General features: G+C 30.4%; 2 protein-coding genes, 2 long non-coding RNA genes and 1 other non-coding gene across 6 annotated transcripts; 3 read left to right on the top strand and 2 right to left on the bottom strand.

Annotated features, from left to right (window-relative positions):
* The first annotated feature begins 294 nt into the window (after positions 1–294).
* LOC121121904 (uncharacterized) lies at positions 295–4803 on the top strand. Its single transcript, XR_011781292.1, has 4 exons — positions 295–383; positions 2029–2134; positions 3277–3540; positions 3601–4803. It is a non-coding gene; the product is annotated as an uncharacterized lncRNA (long non-coding RNA).
* A 1444-nt stretch (positions 4804–6247) lies between these two features.
* LOC121121585 (SET and MYND domain-containing protein 4-like) lies at positions 6248–10932 on the bottom strand. Its single transcript, XM_071890198.1, is given in 4 exon segments — positions 6248–6898; positions 6961–7490; positions 7492–7947; positions 8368–10932. Coding segments are annotated over 4 exon segments (1989 nt in total). The 5' UTR covers positions 8837–10932; the 3' UTR covers positions 6248–6364.
* A 791-nt stretch (positions 10933–11723) lies between these two features.
* LOC121121539 (uncharacterized) lies at positions 11724–14475 on the bottom strand. The gene is made up of 4 exons (XM_040716495.2): positions 14336–14475; positions 14115–14241; positions 13893–14040; positions 11724–13620 (listed from the first exon to the last, which is right to left on the bottom strand). The coding sequence occupies exons 1-4, from the start codon at positions 14433–14435 to the stop codon at positions 11944–11946; spliced, it is 2052 nt and encodes a 683-aa protein (XP_040572429.1). The 5' UTR covers positions 14436–14475; the 3' UTR covers positions 11724–11943.
* LOC121121540 (uncharacterized) lies at positions 13499–14507 on the top strand. 2 transcript variants are annotated; one of them, XR_005865512.2, is made up of 2 exons: positions 13499–13638; positions 13979–14507. It is a non-coding gene; the product is annotated as an uncharacterized lncRNA (long non-coding RNA). The 2 variants fall into 2 exon arrangements; XR_011781290.1 differs by having other exon boundaries at positions 13619–13919.
* Positions 14508–17807: 3300 nt separating this feature from the next.
* LOC121122110 (uncharacterized) lies at positions 17808–21012 on the top strand. The gene is made up of 2 exons (XR_011781169.1): positions 17808–19982; positions 20040–21012. It is a non-coding gene; the product is annotated as an uncharacterized protein (transcript).
* Positions 21013–23166: the final 2154 nt, after the last annotated feature.

Raw genomic sequence — 23166 nt, 5'->3', positions numbered from 1 at the left:
ACCAGAGTATCAATTGATAGCAATCAAATTGTATCATAATCAAATCCTTAACGACCAAATTGTTCTGCATGGAATTGTTTAATAATCAATTTACCAACAATCATTTCACCTGACAATGTAAATGAAGTTAAAATGACGATTTGATCAGCCATTTTGGACAATGCTCGCTTTGATGGGAATTTTGGCACATTGCCCACTCTGTTGTGCATTTTGCACATTCCCGGTAACATGTACATAGGCATTACGCAGACACTTAATTTTTAATTAAATTTAATATGCTTAAAAAAAAGTTTTGTGTTATGAGTTTGTTGTCATACCATGGGGGTATGTTGCACGAATCATCAGCATCAGTAATTGCATCGATATTTTTTGGGTTTGTAATCGTAAGTAATTAGTTTTTGTCATAGTTTCGTCAGTGTCATAATATAATTAATCTTCGTCAGACATCGTCATTATTTCGTCGAAGTTATATTTTATTTCTTCTTCGTCGGAGTTTCGTCTTCGTCAAATTTTGTGTTCGCCAGTTTCGTTTTCGTCATGATTTTTGTCACATTTTCGTCTTCGTCTTGTATTCGTCATGATTTTTGTTGGATTTTCGTCTTCGTCTCGTCTTGGTTATGAAAAAAAAAAATTGTTAACGAAATGATTTCGTCCCGTCAGGCTTGACGAAGTTAACACTGCTCTACACAAGTCTTTTAATAAAAAACATTTTTATTTCAGCTCGAAAATGTTGTCTTGTTGGAAGATATATTAATTGTAGCACGTGAATTCACATAAATTTTCTGATGCTATTGAAATAAAAATGGAGTAATATTGTGCAGAGTTAATTAGGTTTTGCATTTGATTTTTAAATATAATAAATACACATTCCCCTACATGAGTTAAGTGACTTACCCTTGATTCACTCCAGATATTAGGTTCACTTATGGGCCGTGATGTTAACCTAAATTAAAGGACTCTAGGGAAAGAGCGGTTAAGGGAAAAATAAACTATTGAATCTAAAACAAAGAAGACTATCTTCCTATCACCGACCTATAATATCGTGTTATTGTTGTGACGTAGTTGCCCTTATTCTTCTCTTTTTACTCGGGCATAGCCATATTAGGGTCTGTACATGGGTAGAGACAGCCTGTTCAAGCTTACTGCTTTCCTGGAGGAACATATAGCAGCTTCTAATTTTAAGCAAATCAGAATTTAGAGCTCCTAAATCTTTCCTTCCTTACCTTGAGTTTCCACTCTTTACCTAGAGTCCTTTAACCTGAATAATATGCCAAAATGGCATTAATGACTTCATAAGGAATAGGAGACAAAAATTTATGCACTAGTTTACTACTTCAGCCTCAGTCGAATGGCATAGCGAATATTGCCTCATAAACGATAATTATTACTCATCAATTAAATAGTCTTGATTGTTTCTCTATAAAACTTCCTCACTTAAATGTGTTAAATCTCCTAGTGATATGTTGAAGAAATGTAATATTAGAAAGGGATTGATGGTCAACTCCATGGACTAAAAAGTTATCTGACATCTTCTACTCTTATCTGTAAATTTAGTTGATTAATGGTGAATTAGAATAAACTTCATGTTATTTTGTAACTTGCGAAAGATAATATAAATATATCTCTCGCACTCATTGAAACTCAATTCATATCAGTTGACCTATTTGGTTTGAGGCATAAACAGGATTTATTATTTATAGTCTCTAACGAGGAATACAAATAGAGAGCTAGAAGCATATATTCTTGCTTCTGTTGTATCGCTACCATTTTTTTCGGTCTAGTCCAGTCTTAGAACCGGTCCTGAGGACTCTCAATCCTTGGTATTTTTTTATAAAAATATCAATGATTTATTCACCCAACTAAAATTTATGAGATATACATATATTAAGAAAAATTTTCATTACATATAACACAATATAAAACGAACATATTATATTCTTACTTATTTATTATATATTATAACAGAGTAATAAAAAAATTAAATAACCCTCAATGGCGTCACCAGAGGTCGGTTTTATCTTCTTTAAGGACCGACAAGTAGGATTGGTCTGAACTGAACCGTTGTCTTGAGTGAGAACCGACACAAGGCTAACTCTTGCATTAACTTTTCTGAAAATTTTCATCATAATTCAAGGTACGTTTTCCCTATATTTGTAATAGGGTCTTCCCGTTATGGAAATTGCATGAAAACAAAGTATCTATTGATCTGCTCCTCCATAATACTCTTGGCCTTTCCAAATGTCTTATTTTTTATAAGTCTAGCACTCGCCGTTATTGAGCTAAAGAGTAATTATATTTGTTTATCTTCCTTTTAGATCAGATTCCTTGATTATCCATGTTATGGGTCCAATTTTTCATACTTTATTTTTTTTTTTTTCCTGCCTTAAACTATCTCCTCATTTACTAAACTCATCTAACTTTCTCTGTAATCAACTATATCATTCAGTTTTTATCATCCCATCATTGACTTTGTAAATCATACTTTAACACTACAATATGTTTTACTAATTCTAGGATTGAGTAATAGATGTAGTAACCGCAATATAAGTATCTTACATAGGAAATATCAGTAAGGGGATTTTCTAATGTTTATAATCTGTTCTTCTTTTCTATTTTTTATAATTGTATCTTAGAGTCAGTAATAAATTGGTACTCACCATGTTTACTAGTAAGTTTCTTTTTGAGGTGTCTCCGGACACTACATAGATACCATGTATTTGGAAAAATGGATACATCTGAGTTATGACTCGAGAGTAATTATACACAGATTCGTCAAAAACATATTCTGATACAGAAGTGGCGCTTCTTAAGCTTGTTCTAACAAAAGTGCACTAAATTCAGCCTAAATGTATAAATAAATATATTTATCTTTGTTAGTCGAAAAATGAATTATTTCGACAATTGCCAAAGAAATAACTGAGATTTTATATATGCTATGGAGTTGTAAATATTTATAACTTTTATAACTAAGAATTGAAGATGATCTACAAAATTAGATTACAGTAAAACAAAAATTAATTATTTAATGTAAATAGTTTTATATTATAATTCAAAGCTCTAAATTATTTTTATGAAATATTTATTTCAAAATTATTTGGCTCATCCGTGCATGAAATCTGGAACAGGTAAGATATTTTTCATTTGAATTAATATTTTCAATGTAGGTTTTGATTCCTTCTATATAAATTTTTCTTAATCAAAGGATTAGCGCCAGATAATAATTGCTGTAGAACTTTGAGTCAATTTTCTGTCGTAATTATTTTTATTATCTTTCAGGTTGGGGAATGCTTGCACGGTCGCGTTTAGCTACTTTATTTTTATGCATTACCCCGGACAGGGTATAAAAAGAGAAACATGCCCGGACACGTCGTAATCCTATTGTATCATGCAACATAACCTATGGCAGTGGTTTGGGCTTGTGAATATTTTGCCGAATTTATTTGAGGGAAGAAATTTCAAATCGAGACGGATCATAAGCCTGTTGGGAAGTAGACCATTACCTGATTTGCCTCTAAGAATGCAGAAGCTATTTATGCAGAGGTACGATTATGATATTAGGTACATCCCGAGAGAAACGCAACATATAGCGGATTTTTTTAGCAGAAGAGGGAAGGATGCCTCAAAGGATAGTCATCCGTCGTCAGACAAAAGGATTGGAGCTGATATTAATTATATTAATATAGGAATAATCGATGACATACCAGCATCTGACAAGCGTTTAGTTGAAATAGCAAGATTGACTATGGAAGATCCGGTGCTGCGGAAAGTTTTAGGATATGTAGAGAAAGGGTGGCCTGAAAATATTAACCAAATTCCAGAGGAAATTAGACCATTTTATCAATATCGTGATAACATTTTTCGTAGGGTTAATTTAGTTGTTTACGGAGAGAGAATAGTAATACCTTTGGAATTACGGTGTGATATACTACATCGGTTGCATGAAGAACATTTGGGCATAAGTAAAACAAAGTTAAGGGTGAAGGAGTCCGTATTCTGGCCGGTGTATCTACAAGTAGAGCAGACGATACATTCATGTGGAAAGTGCGCGGAGTTTGAAAGCAAGAGAAGATTACCTTTGATACGTAGTGAGTGGCCATCAGGACCATAGAAACTTGTTGCTTTGGTTTTATTTATGTTTCAAAGAAAAGACTATGTTATAGTAGTGGACTTTTACAGTAGATACATCGAAATGGAAGAGCTTAAGAGTCAAGGTCAACATCAATAGTAGGAGTACTGAAGTCTTTATTTGCTAGACATGGTATTATGGTAAAAGTCCATGGTACGTTGGTTTCAGACAATGGGCCATGTTTTACGAGTCGGGAGTTTTCGGATTTTGCAAATGAGTGGGGGTTTAATCAGACTTTCTCCTGTCCAAACCAGCCAGACCAGAATGGTTTAGCTGAAAGGGGTGCAAACCGTAAATAACTTTTTGAAAAAAAAATCGAGATGCAGAAGACGCGTTACTTGCGTACAGACCTGCTCAGCTCTTCTTTAATAGGGAGGTCAGAACAAAGGTGCCAAGGATTATAAGGAAGCTGGATGATGAGGAACAGCAATGAAAGGATAGTGAAAGTTATTATAATGAACATCATCGAGTGGTTCGAAAAATAAACTTGGAGAGAGGGGACATCGTAAAGGTACCAGACCTAAACAGAGAGGTACACATCGAAAAGAGAAATGGGAGAAGGGTGAGAGTAACAATAGGAAAGAAAGCCTACGTCAGAACTTTGGCACAAGTACGAAAATGGGAGTTTTGAAGGAAGAATAGATGGATTGTTTATATTTGTATTTAAAAAAAAAAAATTATGTAAAAAAGGGGGATGTTGTATATATATGTATGTTACCCCTAGCCGAGTACTTTAATAATAGAGTACTAAAGATATACATGTATAGATGGGGAGTGAAGGATAGAACAGGGACAAGGGAAGAAGTCCCAGAAATAAAGAACAATAAGAATATATTACACTTATTATCAATATGATGATGGGTAATATCTAATCGATTTCTTTGATGAATTAAAAGAAGGAAGAAATCAATCAGACGAAGCGAATACTGCATCTTTTATCAAGAACTAGCTCCTCACTTACAAAAAGATACTGTGCTTGAAAAAAAAACCTGTTATTTTATATTATATTGCTGGCTATATTGTAAACCAAATTAAGACATATCAGTGTGCTTGTTCGGACTGTTTTAGTTTTGTTATTTGGACACTAGTGATATTGGCTCATATTCAAAACTCCTTGATCTAAAAGGTTATACTGCCCATTTTTTATGCCGCTGTATCAATGAAGTTTTCGAAAATATATTAATTACAGCCAAAAAGCGATTTCGGAACTTTACTAAAATTGAAAAAATTAATGATTTTATAAATTAACCAAAATCCAACAAGATTTAATTGAAAAAGAAACAACAAATATATCTAATGCCAAACAGAAGGAAATAGACCGATCTGGCTGAAAGTTGATGTGTTCTTACAAGAGATCCTACTAACTAATATATATATGGGCCATTTTATTATTTGTATGAAGACATTTTGGCTATTATATACAAATAGAAATGTATAACTATTATAATAAAATATTACTTAGTAATATTATAATACAGTATTGAATTCAATAATATGTAAAATTTTATATTATGTATATGTATATATATATATGCGTAATTCATTTAAAAAAATGTAGAGAAATAATATGACAATTATAGTCTGGTAGTAATTAAGAGATAAATAGCAATTGGTGTGATTGACTTATTTGGATAACTACCGGATGATTACGGGCCCTTTTCTGTTTCTTTTCGGGACAGGTTGCGTGATACAATAAAAGTAAAGACTTGATATCAGTTAAAATAAAAATTACGGTTATTGGCTCATCTACTTTCAGAAACAGTACAAGGAGCCTGGTATTTTAAAATTAGTCCCACAAATTTTAAAATACCAGGCTCCTTGTACCGTTTCTGAAAGTGGATGAGCCAGGTATTCTAAAATTAGTCCCACAAAAGTTAAGTCAAGATTAAATAACTTTAACATATTAGGAAGTTTATATTATTATATTCGAATATTACACTTAAAATTTTAGTACTAATTTGATCTTAATTTTTTTTTATTCAAATTCATACGTTTCTTAAAATTAAATATTATATTTTTTTCTCATTTTAACTTAAGTTCAAATCCAAAATTTAAAACTCCAGTTTAACAAGTAATATAATCAGATGTATAATTATTGATTAAAAAATATTTTTCTTTAAATTTCCATATATCATAGTTCTATTTTTTGTCTTTGCGCTTACACAATGTTTTAATAAAGGTTTACAAAGTTGTAAGTATCTCTATGGTTTGAAAAATTCAAGTTTTCAATTTAAAAGATCACCTCACTTTGACAAATCTAACATTTCCCCGTTCTAACCACATTCCTTTCCACAGGCTAATTTGTATTTCAGCAAAGTCGTACAAGGGATGTTTCAAGAGTTTTTTGGTGAGCAAGGCGTCAGCAGTTTTAAATTTGGAAAGCCCTTCGGTCCATTTCCCTTTGGTGAACAAGTTTTTGCAGTCCTTTGAGAGTTCCATTAATTCTTTCAAATTCAAATTATTTATGTCATTTTGTGTGCCACAATGTAAGCAATTGATAACAGATGATCGCTTATTTTCTCGTATTAAGACAGTAAAACACTGTCTACAATATAAATGATCAAAACGATCTGTTGGGTAGCTACTAATTCTTTGCTTCATGGTTGCTGTAGTTGACCAATTTTCATTGCAGGCAGGGCAATGGCAGTCAAACTTGTAGTGTTTTTTTAGAATTAGCTGTCTTTCTTCCTTTTCTTTCATTGTATACATCATTCCATAGTTTTCAAAGACTTCTTCACCTTTCTTTATCGTTTTACTACTAATACACCAAACCTGCGATAAATGAGATTCAATTATTATAAACATACAAAGAAAATAACTCAAATAAATATTACCTTATTTTCAATGTTACATCGCATGAAACTTGGATCACATGAATGATTAAACATAGCAAGAAGTGGATATATTCCAGCTCCTAGGGATGACTTTTCGCAAGTAACAGGAAATTCATCTTTAATTGGAGTGATATATTCACTTATATCATGACAATTACTGGGACAAACATTTAATAACCTAAGAATGACGGAGCCAACAAAAAAATCTTCTTCATTAAAGCCATCCGTGTTGTGAGCATCATTCAAAAACCCCGACTCTTTGAGGCAATGTAAAATGAACAATGAAATGAATCCTCTCAAACCCCAGTCATCCATTGTTAGAAACTCTTCATGGCAATTTAGTTGAAAAATTGAAAGAAAAATGTCTTCTTCTGAAAGTACTTTTGACTCCTTTGATTCAACTCTTTCTTTAAACAAACTGGGTTTTAATATTTTCAATTTTGAAGGTCCTAATTTTGTTATTGTTCTTAGAACTAAGAAAGGATAAATATTCAATCCCGAAGATAAAAACCATTTATTGATCCCACATTCATATTGATGGAAGTTTATTGCTTCTTTTTTTGCATTTTAAAGAGCAAAAAGTTACCCAAGTACATTTTTCACATGGGTAAGCTGTTTTACTTACAATCTTAAAACAATTTAAACAATGTGTGCCAAATTTTTTCGGATGTAAGCTAAATGATCCAGGCGTTTCTAGAATGATGGTTTCCCCAGGCTGAATATCCCTGTTAGCTACCATATATCTTCCTCTTCCTTCCTCATATTGCATTTCCAAGCCTTTATTCGTTGTATCTTCACATGGTTTGGTAATATTACGGATTTTTTTATTTGATTCAATATTATCCGGAATCTTAGCGTCTAATTTTTGTTTAATATTATTGCAAAAGTTAGCCTTTTTTTCTTTATTTAGATCAGATAATCCAACATATTCTAACGCTGAGCTAACAACATTTCCTAATTTAGTTTTCAATACTTTTTCATCATTCCCTAAAATGTTCATATGTAAAAACAAGTGAAGTCAATCTCTGATTTTACAATTAGAAGTTAAAAAAACAAAACTAATTCTTCCTTGCAGATTATCTCTCACAAATCTATCATCTATAATTTTGGTCAAGAAACTTGATATAAGATCCCTCAAATAATATTTCATAATTTCAAACTTAAAACCAAGATTTTGAACCCCCACTGTCCTAAAAAAGAAAAATAGAGTTAAGTTTAAATAAGATTCCACTTAAGTGTACATGATTCAAGGATCTACAAGGTAATTAATGGACATTAATATAAAATATAATTAAAGAAAGATAAATGAGAGATAATCTGCAAAGTTTAAACGTGAAAATATGAAAAATTATCTTAAGTGTGGAAAAGTTTTTATTAATATGCTTAATAATTAAACTTGAATACCACCTCTTAGAATCATCGTTTCATAAATTTCTGCTTGTCTTTCGTAGAGCTTAAATACTTTTTCCTTTGGATATGAACCACATTGTAAGCAGAAATCGATATCAACAAGTGACTCTTCAAACAGAGATAATTTCTGAAATACAGCTGATCGATTCGCAAGAGCCAAGGTAAAATCAATAGATCCGAAAGAAGCAATAAAGACAGCAAGCGAGTACTGTAGTAGAGAATTTGAATAATCTTTTTCGTAGAAATAGGAATTTCCAATGCCACGATGATGGGCACTCTTCTTGTCTGATTTAACTCCATAGAGGGGTTTAATGTTCGTAAAAGGATTCTCAGGCTCAAGTAGTTTCCAAAGATTTTTTAATTTGACTTCCAATGAGCTAGGACTTATTACATCGGATTGGGATATTAAATGCAAGTATTTTTCGTAATAAATCGGGAAAAATCCAAGATTCTTTGGATCGAACATATTAAAGTTTTTAAAACAAATGAAAACTCTTCCAATTAAAGAGAGTTCTAAACATGAAGAATAATTTGGACAATTTCCAATATTGCGCACATGCCGTTGTAAGATAACATGTTTTGTTCATACACTCCTCGAATTAAATATATTCTATTTATGAATATAAAAATAGACTAATAACAATGAATATATTTCATCATTTTTATTCACATATATATTAATACAAATTCACATGCACTGATTAATTACCAGTATTGTGTAGTAACACGTTAGTTAGTAATACTAATAGAATAAAAAAATTACTTTAATAAAGAAGCAATAGACCTAAGGAAATTACTCTTTAATAATAACTTATTATATATTACTTATTGGATCAGTCCTGAGTTAGGTTATTAATCAAATGTCTTAATTCAATGAATAAAGACAATGGAAGAGAAATGGTAAACAAGAAGAGATACAATGAATATTTATCTTATGTTTATATTTAATTGATAAGTATCTAGTTGTATACAAGAGTAAATTTATTAAATATCAATAATAATATTGTACAATAAAATTAGACAAGTGAAATTTTGATAAATGTTTAAAAAAAAGTATCTATATTCTAATCCAAACTATTCAATTTTTGAATCTTTTTTTCTACTTATTAGTTTTCATTTAAATAAAAGTTCATTTTTTTATTTTTGTGAATATTACCTTTTACTTCATAAATTATACTTTTTAACCATGAAATTGAAAATTGGACTTGCTATTAGTGATATAAAGCGATCAAATAGATGATTTTTATCGCATTTAATGTCAAGAATTTCCAGTAAGAATAGGTTTTCTGCTATTAGTTTTAAAATACAATTGATAGAAAAATTATTTTGGACTTTTTGGATGAAGATATAATTTTCATGAGTTTTTAATTTCTAAAAATGAGGGGTAGAGATATCAGTATTATAAAGTAAAAAAATTTATTATTTTTGATGTAATATAACTAAAATACTTTTCCACGGAGTAAAATGTAATAAGTTACTTATTACTCAACCAAGTAATATTGTCCAACACTACTGATTACACAAATATATTTTAAGTGTCTCAATACATCATAACTCTTGTTACTCTATAAATGCTTTTTTTTAAATAAGAAAGTTTAATTATGAGTTTTGTAATCAAATATCACCGATGAACATATTTTAAAATTTGCTAAGCAAAAGTCATGATTAGTTTAGCTTTGTTTTTCCTCTAAGTTTTGCCGATATACAGAAAAACAACATCACTGGAATATATGAAGACTAAAAATTAAGATTTTACTTCAACTTAAATAATGAATTCCACTTTTCTTTGAAAACGAAGGAATTAATAGCAAGAACAAGGTTGCATGAATACTTCATCCGGAGTTTCTGTTTACTCATTTTGTAACATTGGATATCCTGGGCCTAGAGGATGTGATGCATTCAGGAAGCACTTTTTGTCATGAAATATATTAGATAAACTTTTTTTTAAATAAACATCAAACTTTTAGAATGATGGATAGCAAATGATGTATTATATTTGATACCCTTGACGACATCCTTGTTCATGGAAATCCTCAATTTCGTGATGTGTCAACAGTTTGCAATATAGATTAATACAATAAAATCTGGGATTTTCGATTCAAATGTGATTTTTTTTAAATTTGATGATTCAAATATATATATATATATATACTTTTTTGTCCTCCAAATGTGTATTCGGCTTACTTTGAGGGCCTTCATGATGTCATAGTAGCAACATTTATTTTTCAACAACTCTAGTACGGCAGATCGTTTTGTTTCGAAATCCATATTTCCTATTATGTTGCTTAAACTGAATTGAAACTTTGTTATCATAAATAAATAAAATAATACAAACCGAAATTTTTTTATTACATAACAAACCTTATACCTTTAAAAATTTAAGGTCCAGCACAAACGGCATGGATTACTTTTTTTTTTCTTCATAAAATAAGCTTTGTGTTAGATAAATTTGATCCAAAATTTTATTTCTGAGCTGATCTACTGTCAACAACATCACACAATAAATTTTAGTAAAATCCATTTCCTTGCGTAAATTTCTATTGGAATGACTTATATTATATCCCAACCTAGTTCCTCAAGGGAAAGACTATTAAATAGTAAATGTGTTCAATAAGCTTATTTTCTACAATGCAACACATTGTGTTGAAGAAACAATCAAATTTTGAGACATAGTAGCAACCTTATCAAAACAATTGTAAATACTTTTAACGTATGTATAATTTTCAATTTCGTCATTTTTAATTTAACTATCGATTTAGAAAGATTATAAAAATATACATCCAAGTGTCTATTGAGTAGGGGGACAAAAAATTCCGTCAAAGTTGATTTATTAAATCATGACCCAAAGATTTTCAATAGACGTATCAACATGAATTTAAAAATGTTTTTAATTATTATGTGGCCCTGATAGTAACTCTTAAATTATTGATCAAAATTTAGTGTTAAATATGACAATTTTGGCTATGTATCTTAATATTAATACAAATGACATATTCGATTCAAGAACGAAATTTTAATTTTCTTATTTTGTTTATGTAAAATTGGATTTTAATAAGTCATAATACAAGAAATAGCTTAAAATTAAGGAAAATTTCAAATCCAGATTTAAAGAGTTTTTGGGAAATTATTAAAATTGAAATTATTTCTATAATTATTGTCTATTAAAATTATGTCGTTCACAAAGAAATGAACATTTTTTGTTCGAAATAATGACTCCCCTACTATAAAATAATATTATCCAAGATCATTCAATCAAATAAAATTACTTTCAAAGCACAATTAAATTAAAAATATATGATAAATAAAAATGTAGAGTATTTTCTGCATTCTAAATAGATTAATAAGCAAGAATATTCATAATCATTGCATTAATTTTAATACATATATACATTTAAATACATTTTTTTTAAATTTTGAATGATTATTTTGTAGAAATTGTAGGTCAAAGTTTTAAATTATTACCACATCAAGCATTTAAAAACTAACAATTAATAGTTATATTTGAATTAATACGACATAATATATCCAAAAATACGACTTAAAAATATATATTGATAACAATATAACCTACAATTATTTTTTTAAATTTTTTCTGGAGACCCTTTTTGTAATATTCTTATCTGATACAATATTATCATTATTAATAGATTCCATGGATTTTCCAAGGAATTTGCCCTCCATTTGAGAGGTTGATTCAGAACTCGAAGCCTTCAAGCTCATTTTGGAATTCTTAACGGATGTATTTTTCTTTTTTTGAGCTATGCCACTGAGAGGAACTTCTTCATTTTTATAATATCGATTCTCAATATTTGATGATTTAGCATTCCTACGTGTTGATTTATTTTGTTGGGTTTCAGTCAAACATTCTTTATTATTTTCAAGTGACAATTCATCCAAAATTGAATCTTCTACGTACTTCAAATTCTGCTTTCGATTACGCGTGGATCGTCTAAGAACTACTTCTTTGCTATCATCCCTATCTTCTGAAACTGAAGCATAACTGTTTTTTGCGGTTTCTTGAGGTCGACTATCATTATCACGGTTTTTACTGGATGACTTTCCAATCGAGGGATCTGAATTCTCTTTATCTCTATTTTGGATTGTCTTTTCTTTTTTCTTGGACTTGCCAATATTTTTGCTATCCACACTTTTTAGAATTGATTCAATGTCATTGGCTTGCGTTTTTCCTTTTCTAACATTAGCAATCTTTTTAGATAAGCTCTTCTCTTCATCACACTTATCTAATGAGACAGTGTCCAAAGAAAAAGTTAAATCTTCGACATTAATTTCTTTTTTATTATCAGAAATGATGTCCTGGCTTTTGACTGAACATTTTCTTCGTCTAGAGGTACGATTAGCAGTAATCAACAATTTATCATCATTTTTAGCATCTTCAACCTGCTTTTCCAGAAGAGCTACTTTCTTCTTTCTACCCCGACTAGGTTTTTTCATCTTCGTTGTTTCTTTAACTACTTCCTCTATCTTAAGTGAATTCAAATCTATCTTTTCAACATCCTTAATATTATTCTTTAATTCTATGTTGGATTGATTATCTAATGTTTTTTCTAATATCTCACTTGAGTGGAAGGCAGACTCCCAATCAATATTTTTGACATTCGAGTTGTAACTGGACGTAAACTTATCACTATCACTATCCCAGACTGTTCCTGACTCTGGCTCATCCAATACATAATTAGTAATGCGATCTTTAGAAGCTGATCTTCTTCTCTTATTAGACTTGACTTGAAGATTTTTTGAAAGATCAACAGCTCGCTGCTTACAGGCATTAAAGCATGAAGAGGAGTCTTTTAAGTCATCGGATAGATTAAAGGTTGTATCGGCTAACATGGGCAAAGATTTCTGATTTATAGGTGTGTTTGGAATTTGCCTCCCTGTTGGAATAATGTTTTTATCAAATGAAGACCTTCGGTAATGAGAAGATCTTTTGTTTGAGTTATCATAGGGCAAATCATCAAAATCTTTAACAAAGGAGATAGGAATTATTGAAAGTTCGTGTTTTATTTCAAATGTCTTATTCTTTTCATTTTCTTCATGGTTGGGGCTACTAGCCGAGAAGAGCTTAGATGGTGTCCTTGGAATTTCTCCGCCTTGGAAAACATCTTCTATACTTTTTTCTTCAATGACTGAAGAGTCAAAACAAGAAGAGTGATTGGATACACTTATTTTGCTCAGATTTCTCGATGTTAATTGAATTTTCATTCGAGACTGTTTCTGAATTATAACTGTAATCTGCAACAATTGTTATGGGTAATGAACTTTGACAATTGAACTATAGAGCGTTTTCATTTGCAGTCAGCATTGTTAATGTCAGACATGTAAGGGACCTAAACAACCAAGTTTTTTAACAACGATGCCCCTTTTTTCATACTTATTAAGGAAAATAGTGAACTATTGGATGTGATAATGGGACCCACAAATAAAAGGACTTAACCCTTATTGTTTGTCAAAAATCTATGACTTGAGTGAAAACGCTCTATTCGAATTATATTTGCTGTACTTACATTGGACTTGAGTTTTGCTGTACCAAGGTGCTGTTCAACTTTATCCATTAACACACTTAACATATGATAGTATTTCTTTTTATTAGCACAAAACTCCTCAATTTTCTTAGGAATGATGAGATACCCTAAATCCAAACGCTGAAGCCACCTAAAAAAAGAGTCGTAGAATGGAATATGGAATGACTATCAATTTCCAAAGACCATAAATTAAAACGTTCAAACCTTTTGATGGAATGACTTTGTTCTTTTGTGAGAGGTTGATGTTCAAACTCAACTTCCACATGCTGTCCAATGAGATTGGTAACTGATTCCAGACACCAATTGGAATCATAGACCCCAAGTAATGAAACTGAGAACGAGAAAATCAAATGTTGGTTATTAAATAAAGAAGAATTTAAATAAAAAGATTAAGGACTGATGTAGAATATGAAATATTAATATACCTATGACCTGAAGTCTCTGACTTGTGTTGGAGAGAGGAGTGTCAATCCCAAAGTTATTTCTTAATCGAAATATGATATCCTTAAGAATATAGTCGTTCATGATCTCGCAGTTAGTCACAAACTCCAACCGTATTTACCTTAATAGAATAAATTATAAAATAAACAATCTGAATCTCCGATTTTTCTCTTCTGTTGATAGGTTTGAAAATTTGACTTGAGCGCCACATCCATTCTTCTCTTGTGGGCTCTAGCTAGGCTAGCTAATAACTTTAAATTTTTAAACAAATGAACGAAACAAAGAACACGTGATCAATATATGTACAGTGTGCGGCAACGAATCATGCAGTCAAGGTGACTTTATAAAAGGAGTGTAGCTAAGAAACTTGCAACGCAGTCTTGTTGACATTAGCTGACAACTTTTTGATCACGTCACAACGGACCCAAATTCAGTAATTAATAATTATAATATATTATAGATAAATATTATCAAGCGAAGGAGGAAAAAAAAGTTCTGAAATGCGTGAAAATATATTTAATTTATAGTCATTTGGATGGATCTTTCGTACGAATGATTCGGATATATTCATCCAAATCCACCCATCATTTCCGTTCCTAAGAATTCATGTTTTTTTCCATTTGGATATAAAATAGCCATAGACAATACGTTTTCTGATACTCTCTTCAACTTAATGTGAAAGGGATCTCGCCTCTTAGTCTTTGTGCCTCACTCGGTGGATATCATCTTATTTAATGGAAGAATCCTGCATTGTGAAAATGCGCTTCACATCAAGCTCTATGATTGAGACTTCTGACCTCGTGAATCATTCCATATATCCTAAAAAATATATAAATTCTTGCAGATATTTTATGGAATCATCGTATACTTCTACATATAAGAACTATGAAGTTCCAAAAAAAACGACAGAACAATCGACTGAAAGATCCAGTGAGGAACATGGATAGTTATCATCCTCCATCCAATGCTCCTTAATTGAAGTTCTAAGAAAACAATTTCATGGATAAGTGTCCTTGATGCATATAATCCAGAAATGTATGGTCTATATGGAGAATTATATAACCTAGCCACTTTAAGTCTGACTACTGATAACTTATTAGTAATTTATTTATTACTTGTGAGTCCCTTTTGTGATTGGAAAAAAAGTGTAAGATTATTTTAGACTTTAGTGCCTCTCTTTTCTTTATAGTTTTGTCTGCAAACAAAATAATATTCTGCTATTTCTTATAAATAGTTATTGGGAACTATTAACTGATTATATGTTAAAAAATATAAGTTACTTTTTAACTTCTGTAGATTTTATTGGAATATTTGAACGTCGTTGCAATTTCCAAACTGATTGACTCAGGAATCCTCTTATAAGCAGCTAAATTGCTTGTTAAGATATTGGAATATTACTTTCTCGAAAAATAAATTAATTAAGTGTGTGCCATACGAGCTAATTATAAGTTGTTTGATTGAAAACAATATTTCAAATGTATCAAAATTATATTACGATTATTTGATTCATTCGGTTTTATTTAGGACTTGCATATACTATTTCATTATTGAGATTCTTGTTAGGCGAGTAGAGACTTTAAAGTAATTCCTATTACTAGTTAAATAATTTATTGGTTTGTATTACTTACTATTCCATGCTATATAAACGTGGGGATGCTTTGGAAAACTTGAGTTCCCTAGTATTAATATATATATATCTAGAGAGAAAAGTCAAAATCACAAGGCAAAATAAAAATAGGCTTATTCAGGGCATCATATTCGGTTATGTTAGCAAGATAATTACATTGAACTCTATTTTTATTATACTCAAGATAAATTACAAATTCAGATCTTTTTGTTAGTTTATAGTTTTCAAATGAGCATTTGATATTTAGTGCATAATATCCACTGATTCTAAATATATTATTGATTTCTTCGCTATTTTTATTTAAAAATGTACGTTTTGAACTATTTTTTTTTAATTCAAAACAACTTTTAATCTATTTTTTTTATTATTATTATTACCATAATCGTCGAAGAGTAAAAATTTAAATTAATAGAATTTTCTGATAAGAAAATAAAATAGTATAATATGATTTATTAATACAATTAGTTATATAAATTTTAATTTCCTCCACAATTGACTCCTCTGTTACGTCATCAAAATTGCTAGTACAATAAATATACATAAATAAAAGCAAAGAAATTTCTTATCGACACACCTATTGTTATGGGTAGGTTAAAGCCTAGAGGGCGCCACCATCATATTGTTATTCTTACTTTTAGAGGTTTTTCTTGTTTAAAAAAATATATATATGTATGTATTTCTTCTATCGAGAAATACTCAGTCAAATTTAATTATTTTTCTCGGTTTTTTAACCTAACTATTTTTCATGAACCGAGCTACAACTCTGTGTAAATTATTTTTTGCTTCAACAGTTCTAAGACATTCAAAATTGATTTTTTTTAAATTAAATTTTTGTCAAATATCCAGATATTTCCGGTGAAAGACAGATATGATCCAGTATACTTAAGGTAGTTTTCTATCAACTAGCAAAATTTAATAAAATTATTTCAGCTGACATAGACATTATTGCACTTGAAAAATGATGTTTCGTAATCACAAATTTAGTTGGCTACAAGACATAAAAAACAGATTTTTATATAAAGTTACGAATACTTTTTATGTCAGCTACTACTATTATTGGACGGGTGAAATTTTGTTCCCAATGTCTGATAAACAAAATTTGAAATATAAAAAAGGCATTGTGATGTCATCTATAAAAAAATCAAAAGAAAGTGTGATGTCATGCTTTAAGGAATTATGTTCGTATGTTATAGTTATATTTTAATTATGATTTAAAATTTTGATTACCAACTGTATTTTATATATTTATTAATTTATAACCTCTTTAATTTAATTAAAAGTTGCGTTGAAATATAAATAGCAAAATAAATGTAAACAGATGGGTGGTGTAAAGGATTTGGCATCTACCTCTATAAATATAAAATTCAAAAGGACCGTGACGTCATTTTTTGAGGAAAATTTAATTTTAGGCTTTGAAAAAGTGCAAAAACTCAGTGCTTATCCAACAAGTAGGAGTCATTTTGGTGTCGACATCATTCTAAGCTCAATATACATTAGGGTGACAATAAAATCAATTTTTTGCTGAAGTAAATGGCTTAGGTTGAAAAATTGTTCCTAATTGTACAAAAAACATTTAACAAAAGTTTGAACAGTTTTAAAAAAATATTTAGAGGTAACTCAACGGCTCTAAAGTTCTGAAAATTGACATTTTTAACGAAGAAGCTGAGTACTTTTTTTAATTATGTCCATTTACTTTAAATTAAAGCTTCTTTTTAAAAACATTAAATTAATGTTATTAAATTTACAATAAAATATATTTATAAATATTTCAACAAAAATAATATTTATATGTTTAAAATAACGTCAATTGTAGTTGATTGAATTTTAGTTCTAGAACGTTTTCTTATTTCTTTAGCATATTGAAACCCAACTATTGAACTGATAAATATAAAAATTTGTAATTACATTTTAATCACATTAAATTCAACGAAAAAATTTTAAACTTTTAATTACCATGGCCACGGAAAGGGACCATTTTAATTCAATTTTAACACATAAAACCAAAAATAAATATCTAAATCATCCTATTCGAAGATGGTACCTACAAATAAATATATCATTTGAATACATTTTTCTTGATGACGTATTAAATAAATTATGAATGAGTTTTAAATTGAACAAAGGGTGCTTATATATTTAGTAAAACAATGCAATGTCTTTTGACTCTATAAGTTCAAATACCGGCAACAAGAATGGAACTTGGGTTCTACTTAAAAAATTACTATGCAAAAAACTTCCACAATTTTCTTGAAGACACCATGTATCGGAATTATATATTGGAATTGTTTTTCAAGAGTATATGGGTGCCACATCCAAACCAGATGTTCTTTTGTTCGAAAGATTCAAAGAAAATTGGTCATCAATCAACAAAACTAACTATAAATCTGGAACTGCTGATGAAGAGGTGGCCAGTCTTTTGGAAGGAATACGAGATGGTTCTATTGAATTTGCAAAAGATAATCATAAAAATATTAATAAGACGACAATAGATAATTATTTAGCTCGGTGATGCCCCTGAGTGTGGAAATGAGTTCATGTCGTCTAGTGTAATGCACCATGTCTGTTGTCGTTCAAAAGTAATATATAGTCTCAAAATTAGGATATTTAGATTTAATTTAAACTGACTCCCTCGGAAGAACGATGAATACGTGATGTTTATGTTTCCATTGCAAGAGTACATCACCGCAAGTCACTATTGCTCTATGCCCGCTTCAGTGGACCAAAAAAAACAAAAAAACCTTACCCAACCATCTACCAATCTCATTATTAAAATTTATTATATATAAGTATAACTAATGAAAAACTCTTAATAGTACTGAGTCGTTGTAATAAAATTACACATTTGTAGCAAGTCCGCCCAAAAGGAAGCTAGAATAATTTTTCTCAAAATTGAACATGGAATACATTTTACAATCAATTAAAGTACATTTCAATGAACAAACTTCCCGCCCCATTTATTGAATTAGGAAATTAATAAATTATATGTCAATATTGGGGTCAAATTAAGTCAAATAGATAAAACGGAGGTTTTAAACTACAGTTAACACTCTCAATTCATCCCAGAAATTAGAATTCAAACCCTATAATTGACCATAATATATCTTTGAAATATTGCCTGTCATTTTGTTAATATAAATGATTAAACCTTTGTATATATGATTTGTGTATTTTTCATAAAAATAAATAGTTTTATTAATTAAATCCCGACAAGTAGGCGATATAGAAAAAATACATTGCAGCCAAGATTAATAGAAATACTTTTAACATTGATTGCTGCCAGTAACTTAAAAAAATAATATCTAACTCAAAATATTCACTCAATATGAAGTACTTTAAATCCATAAGAAAAATGCTGTCTCCGTCTTTGTTTTTTATTTTTGGCTTTTGAAGTACTTTTGAAATAATTAAGAGTGTGAGAATGTGAATACAAGATAAATCAAATTATTATTGCTTCAAAGGGACATAAATAATAGTTATGCACTTTTTAGAGTGGATTTTTGAAGCAAATTGGAGTTTAAAAAGTAATTTATTATCAGAAAAATTAGCACATAAAGTGGAAAACTCATTTTAACAGAGAGTTGATGATTTTTTTCTCCCTGTCAGAAGAAAATTCACAATGATCACCAAGTTAAATTCCACAAGAATGCCCCAAGCTCCCAAGTATCAAGTGGAAATTGATCATAAGAAGCAGAAAGCATTGAACTTTGCTGTTAAGAATACCAGGAAGACTCTATCGATTTGGACTTCAAGGAGGCGATGATTCCTACGAGAGTAAAGTGGAAAGGAACAACTGAATCCTACTTCTGTGAAATACATTTCGATGTTGCAATTAATAAGATTGTATCGGAGCTTGTGAGCAGATTTGCCACCGACGATACATACAATGGATTGCAATCGTCAATGACAGTGAGGTGGAGACCTGTGTCATGGAGCGTGTCGCCAAGCATTATAGACTTGATGTCGAGCAATTCCAGTCAGACCATGCTATCTTCCAGCAATTCAAGGTTAATATTATTATTATTTCATTTTGTATCATATGTTTAAAATTTATGTTTCTCTAGGCAGATATTGACACAGAAGACATGCTTTTGTCACAAATTGCTGCAGAGTTAATAAGCTCGGAAGTGTTTCACTTGATGCCGGACCTATACAAGGTGATCGTGAAACGGGCCTCAATGCCCATCAGTAGCTGTGAGGCGAAGGAGTCATTCTCCTGTCTCAGAAGGCTCAAGAACCACCATGGGGCAGGAGAGGCTCTTCTCCCTCAGCCTCTTGAACATGGACAGTCTGATGTGGGAGAAGGTGCTCCATGAAGACACCTTTGCGTCAAGGAAAGAGAGGAGAAACTTCTTCTTCTAAGTCGTGAGAAAGAAAACAATATGCATTCTTTTCTTCATTTATTTCAAACATATCACCAAGTATACATTGGTGTTAAGAAAATCAAGACTTGAAAACATAATTTGCTTTCTTTTCTGTCGATGTACCGTTTCATGGTCTATTATAATCTCATTCATAAACTTCACCCGTTATTCTTTTCCAAATATTTAAGGAGGTATAAATTGTTGCTTAATTTTATAGTTCAAAACTTTGGCTCTCATTATTTCCCCGTGCATTTTATACTCCTTCCTTTCTGAATAGGTCAGCATTGACTTTACGTCTAGAGTTTTTCCTTTTGATTTTATTTTTCTCAATATTTGCCTGAAGAAAATAATGATGAGACAATCCATTGAACGATATTCTTGCATGATCTAATCTGTCATTTGTCCTGTTTAAATATTCCGCGTTCACCACCTAAAATCAACCGTTCACCCTTGTAAAGTGGACCGAAAAATCTTCATGACATACGGAAGTAAGAGTATGTATGAAAACTTGGATCAATGCATCTCATCTCTCAACTTAGAATAAATTAGAAATTATTCATATCTATGATATTATTAGAAAATATGAATATACTAGTTTGAAAATAAATTTCTAAAAAAATTTAATAATTTGAACGAAATAAATCTTGTGTCTAAACATGTAAAAATAAAGAAATTAAGTACTTGTTCATTTATTTGATATATCATAAAATAAAAAAAAAGGAATAAAAATATATCCAAATGATTTTTTTTGTTAGTACCATCTTCAACAAGGGTGACTTAGATTTTAATTGCTGGTTTTAAGTGTTAACTTCAATTAAAGTGGTCAATTTTCGTGAAAAAGTCATAAAAAGGTCACTACGCCCATTGTTATTAAAAATTTAATTTTTTAGCTGAATTTAATGTAATTGGAAGATAATTGCAAATTTTTATGTTTATCAGTTCAATAGTTGGCTTTTAATACGCTAAAGAAGTATAAAAAAAAAAACAGGATGTACTAAATTTCAGTCAACTTCAATTGACGTTTTTTTAAGAATATAAATACTATTTTAGTTGAAATAATTATTTAATCTATATTTTTTTGTAAATTTAATATGCTCAATTTATTGTTTTAACAAAGAAACTATTATTTGAAGAATATGGACATAATTTAAGAAAGTACACAGCTTTTTCGTTAAAGCTGTGAATTTTCATAGCCTAAGGGCCGTTGAGCTAACTCTAAATATTTCTTTAAAACTGTTAAAATTTTTCTCAATTTATTTTGTGAACAATTAAACCTAAGCCATTTATTTACTTTTCCAAAAAAATGATTTTATTGTCACCCTAACATACATAATTGGAACCAATTTAAAGTCCTTCATTCAGAAAATTTTGTTTTTTTTGTAACCCAACCTATTATATATAACATGGATTACTTAATTAATTACATGGGGGTTAAGTAATCTACGTATATATTCATAGTAATGGTCTAGACGAAGGTCTGTTTATTTAAAAAAGCGTTCCGTAATACCCTGCAAGGCTTGAAAAAGTATTTTAAAATGGTCACTAAGGCTATTGTCGAGTGTACCATTGACCCTGTACGGGAAGCAAATCAATATGGATTCAACGATACTGCATGAATGGATGTCAATCTTTGGGAAGGAATCAATTAATGACGAAAAATGACCCCTTGACTGCTATAAGTATGGTGGACCTGGCGCCCTTAAGATGGCCCCTATTACTAAAGACGAGCCTAATAAAACACTTCCTCTGAGTAAATCAGGGAAATATATCTTTGGGTATACGGGGGCAGATGTCAGGAATCTGGACCAGAGGGAGTTGACTTTTGAACTTGCCTCCACAACGACTGACCCAAAGGAAAAAAATATCCAACAACTTTAGTCAAAGGGAAAACATCCTTAGTTGTAGATATAGTGTTTATTTCAAAATCAGCTAATTCAGTGATGGGATAAAATGTAACTCCATATGTGTTCCTCATTAATCCATCCTAAAATCTACTTCATATCTCACGACTTTTGTTTGAAAGAAGTGCAAATACACATGGAATTACTGTATCCATGACAAGTACGTCTACCGTAAATAATTGATAAAATGTAATATAAGGTTTCTCTAAAATTTACATTCACAAACAAATGAGGTTATCTGCTCATTATTTCCATACTCATTTTAGTTAAATAAATAATTGTTCGATTTTCATCAATTGATTCTAAATCAACAATAAAATAGATTCTCCTAAGTTTGTAACTCTAAGGTTGGCTGGGGTTTCAAATCCACACCTAGACTCTTGTGATGGAGGAGTACAGTTATTTCTCCTTATTCGTCTGATGGTATATACTAAATTTATAATTTTTTCTAATGACAGTGGAGCTTCATCTTCAATATTTTGAACAGCACTTCACCTGTACAACCTGTGGGCTGGGGTGTAGAGATTGTAACCCAGTAGAATCGTTGATTCTCATAGTAGAGATCATGATCGTAATCTGTCCTAGAACAAATTATGATCATGATCTCTCCTATGAGAATCAATAATTCTACTAGTAGAGATTGCAATCCTATTCTCTCCTAGGACAAATTACAATTTTACTGAGGAAGATACTAGCATTGAATATTTGTAGAGCTTGCGTGTTTTCAAAATATGACGCCAAGTCATACAGCCTATGGTACTGTGACCGGTAATTTTATTCCCAGTAAATTCATCTGGTGTCTTTTCATTCGTAGTAATTTCATTCCTAGTAAATTCATTTCCGCGTAAAATTAATTCCCGGACATTTTATTCCCACTTTGAAGAAGGATATTTAATTACGTCATGCGATTTATGTTTCTACACTAC

Source organism: Lepeophtheirus salmonis, chromosome 7 (genome assembly GCF_016086655.4).
Source record: "Lepeophtheirus salmonis chromosome 7, UVic_Lsal_1.4, whole genome shotgun sequence".
In the NCBI taxonomy this organism is placed as follows: Eukaryota; Metazoa; Arthropoda; class Copepoda; order Siphonostomatoida; family Caligidae; genus Lepeophtheirus; species Lepeophtheirus salmonis.
The sequence above is the reverse complement of the archived record's forward strand: the minus strand, read 5'-3'. Positions and strand labels throughout refer to the sequence as shown.

What these genes read in the sequence shown, in the direction of transcription:
- LOC121121539 (XM_040716495.2), bottom strand. Translation starts at nt 14,435, where the DNA reads ATGAACGACTATATTCTTAAGGATATCATATTTCGATTAAGAAATAAC. An exon ending in TCAGAGACTTCAGGTCATAG is followed by an intron (nt 14,242 to 14,335) that starts GTATATTAATAT and finishes TCTCGTTCTCAG; the next exon opens with TTTCATTACTTGGGGTCTAT. An exon ending in CAGCAAAACTCAAGTCCAAT is followed by an intron (nt 13,621 to 13,892) that starts GTAAGTACAGCA and finishes CAATTGTTGCAG; the next exon opens with ATTACAGTTATAATTCAGAA.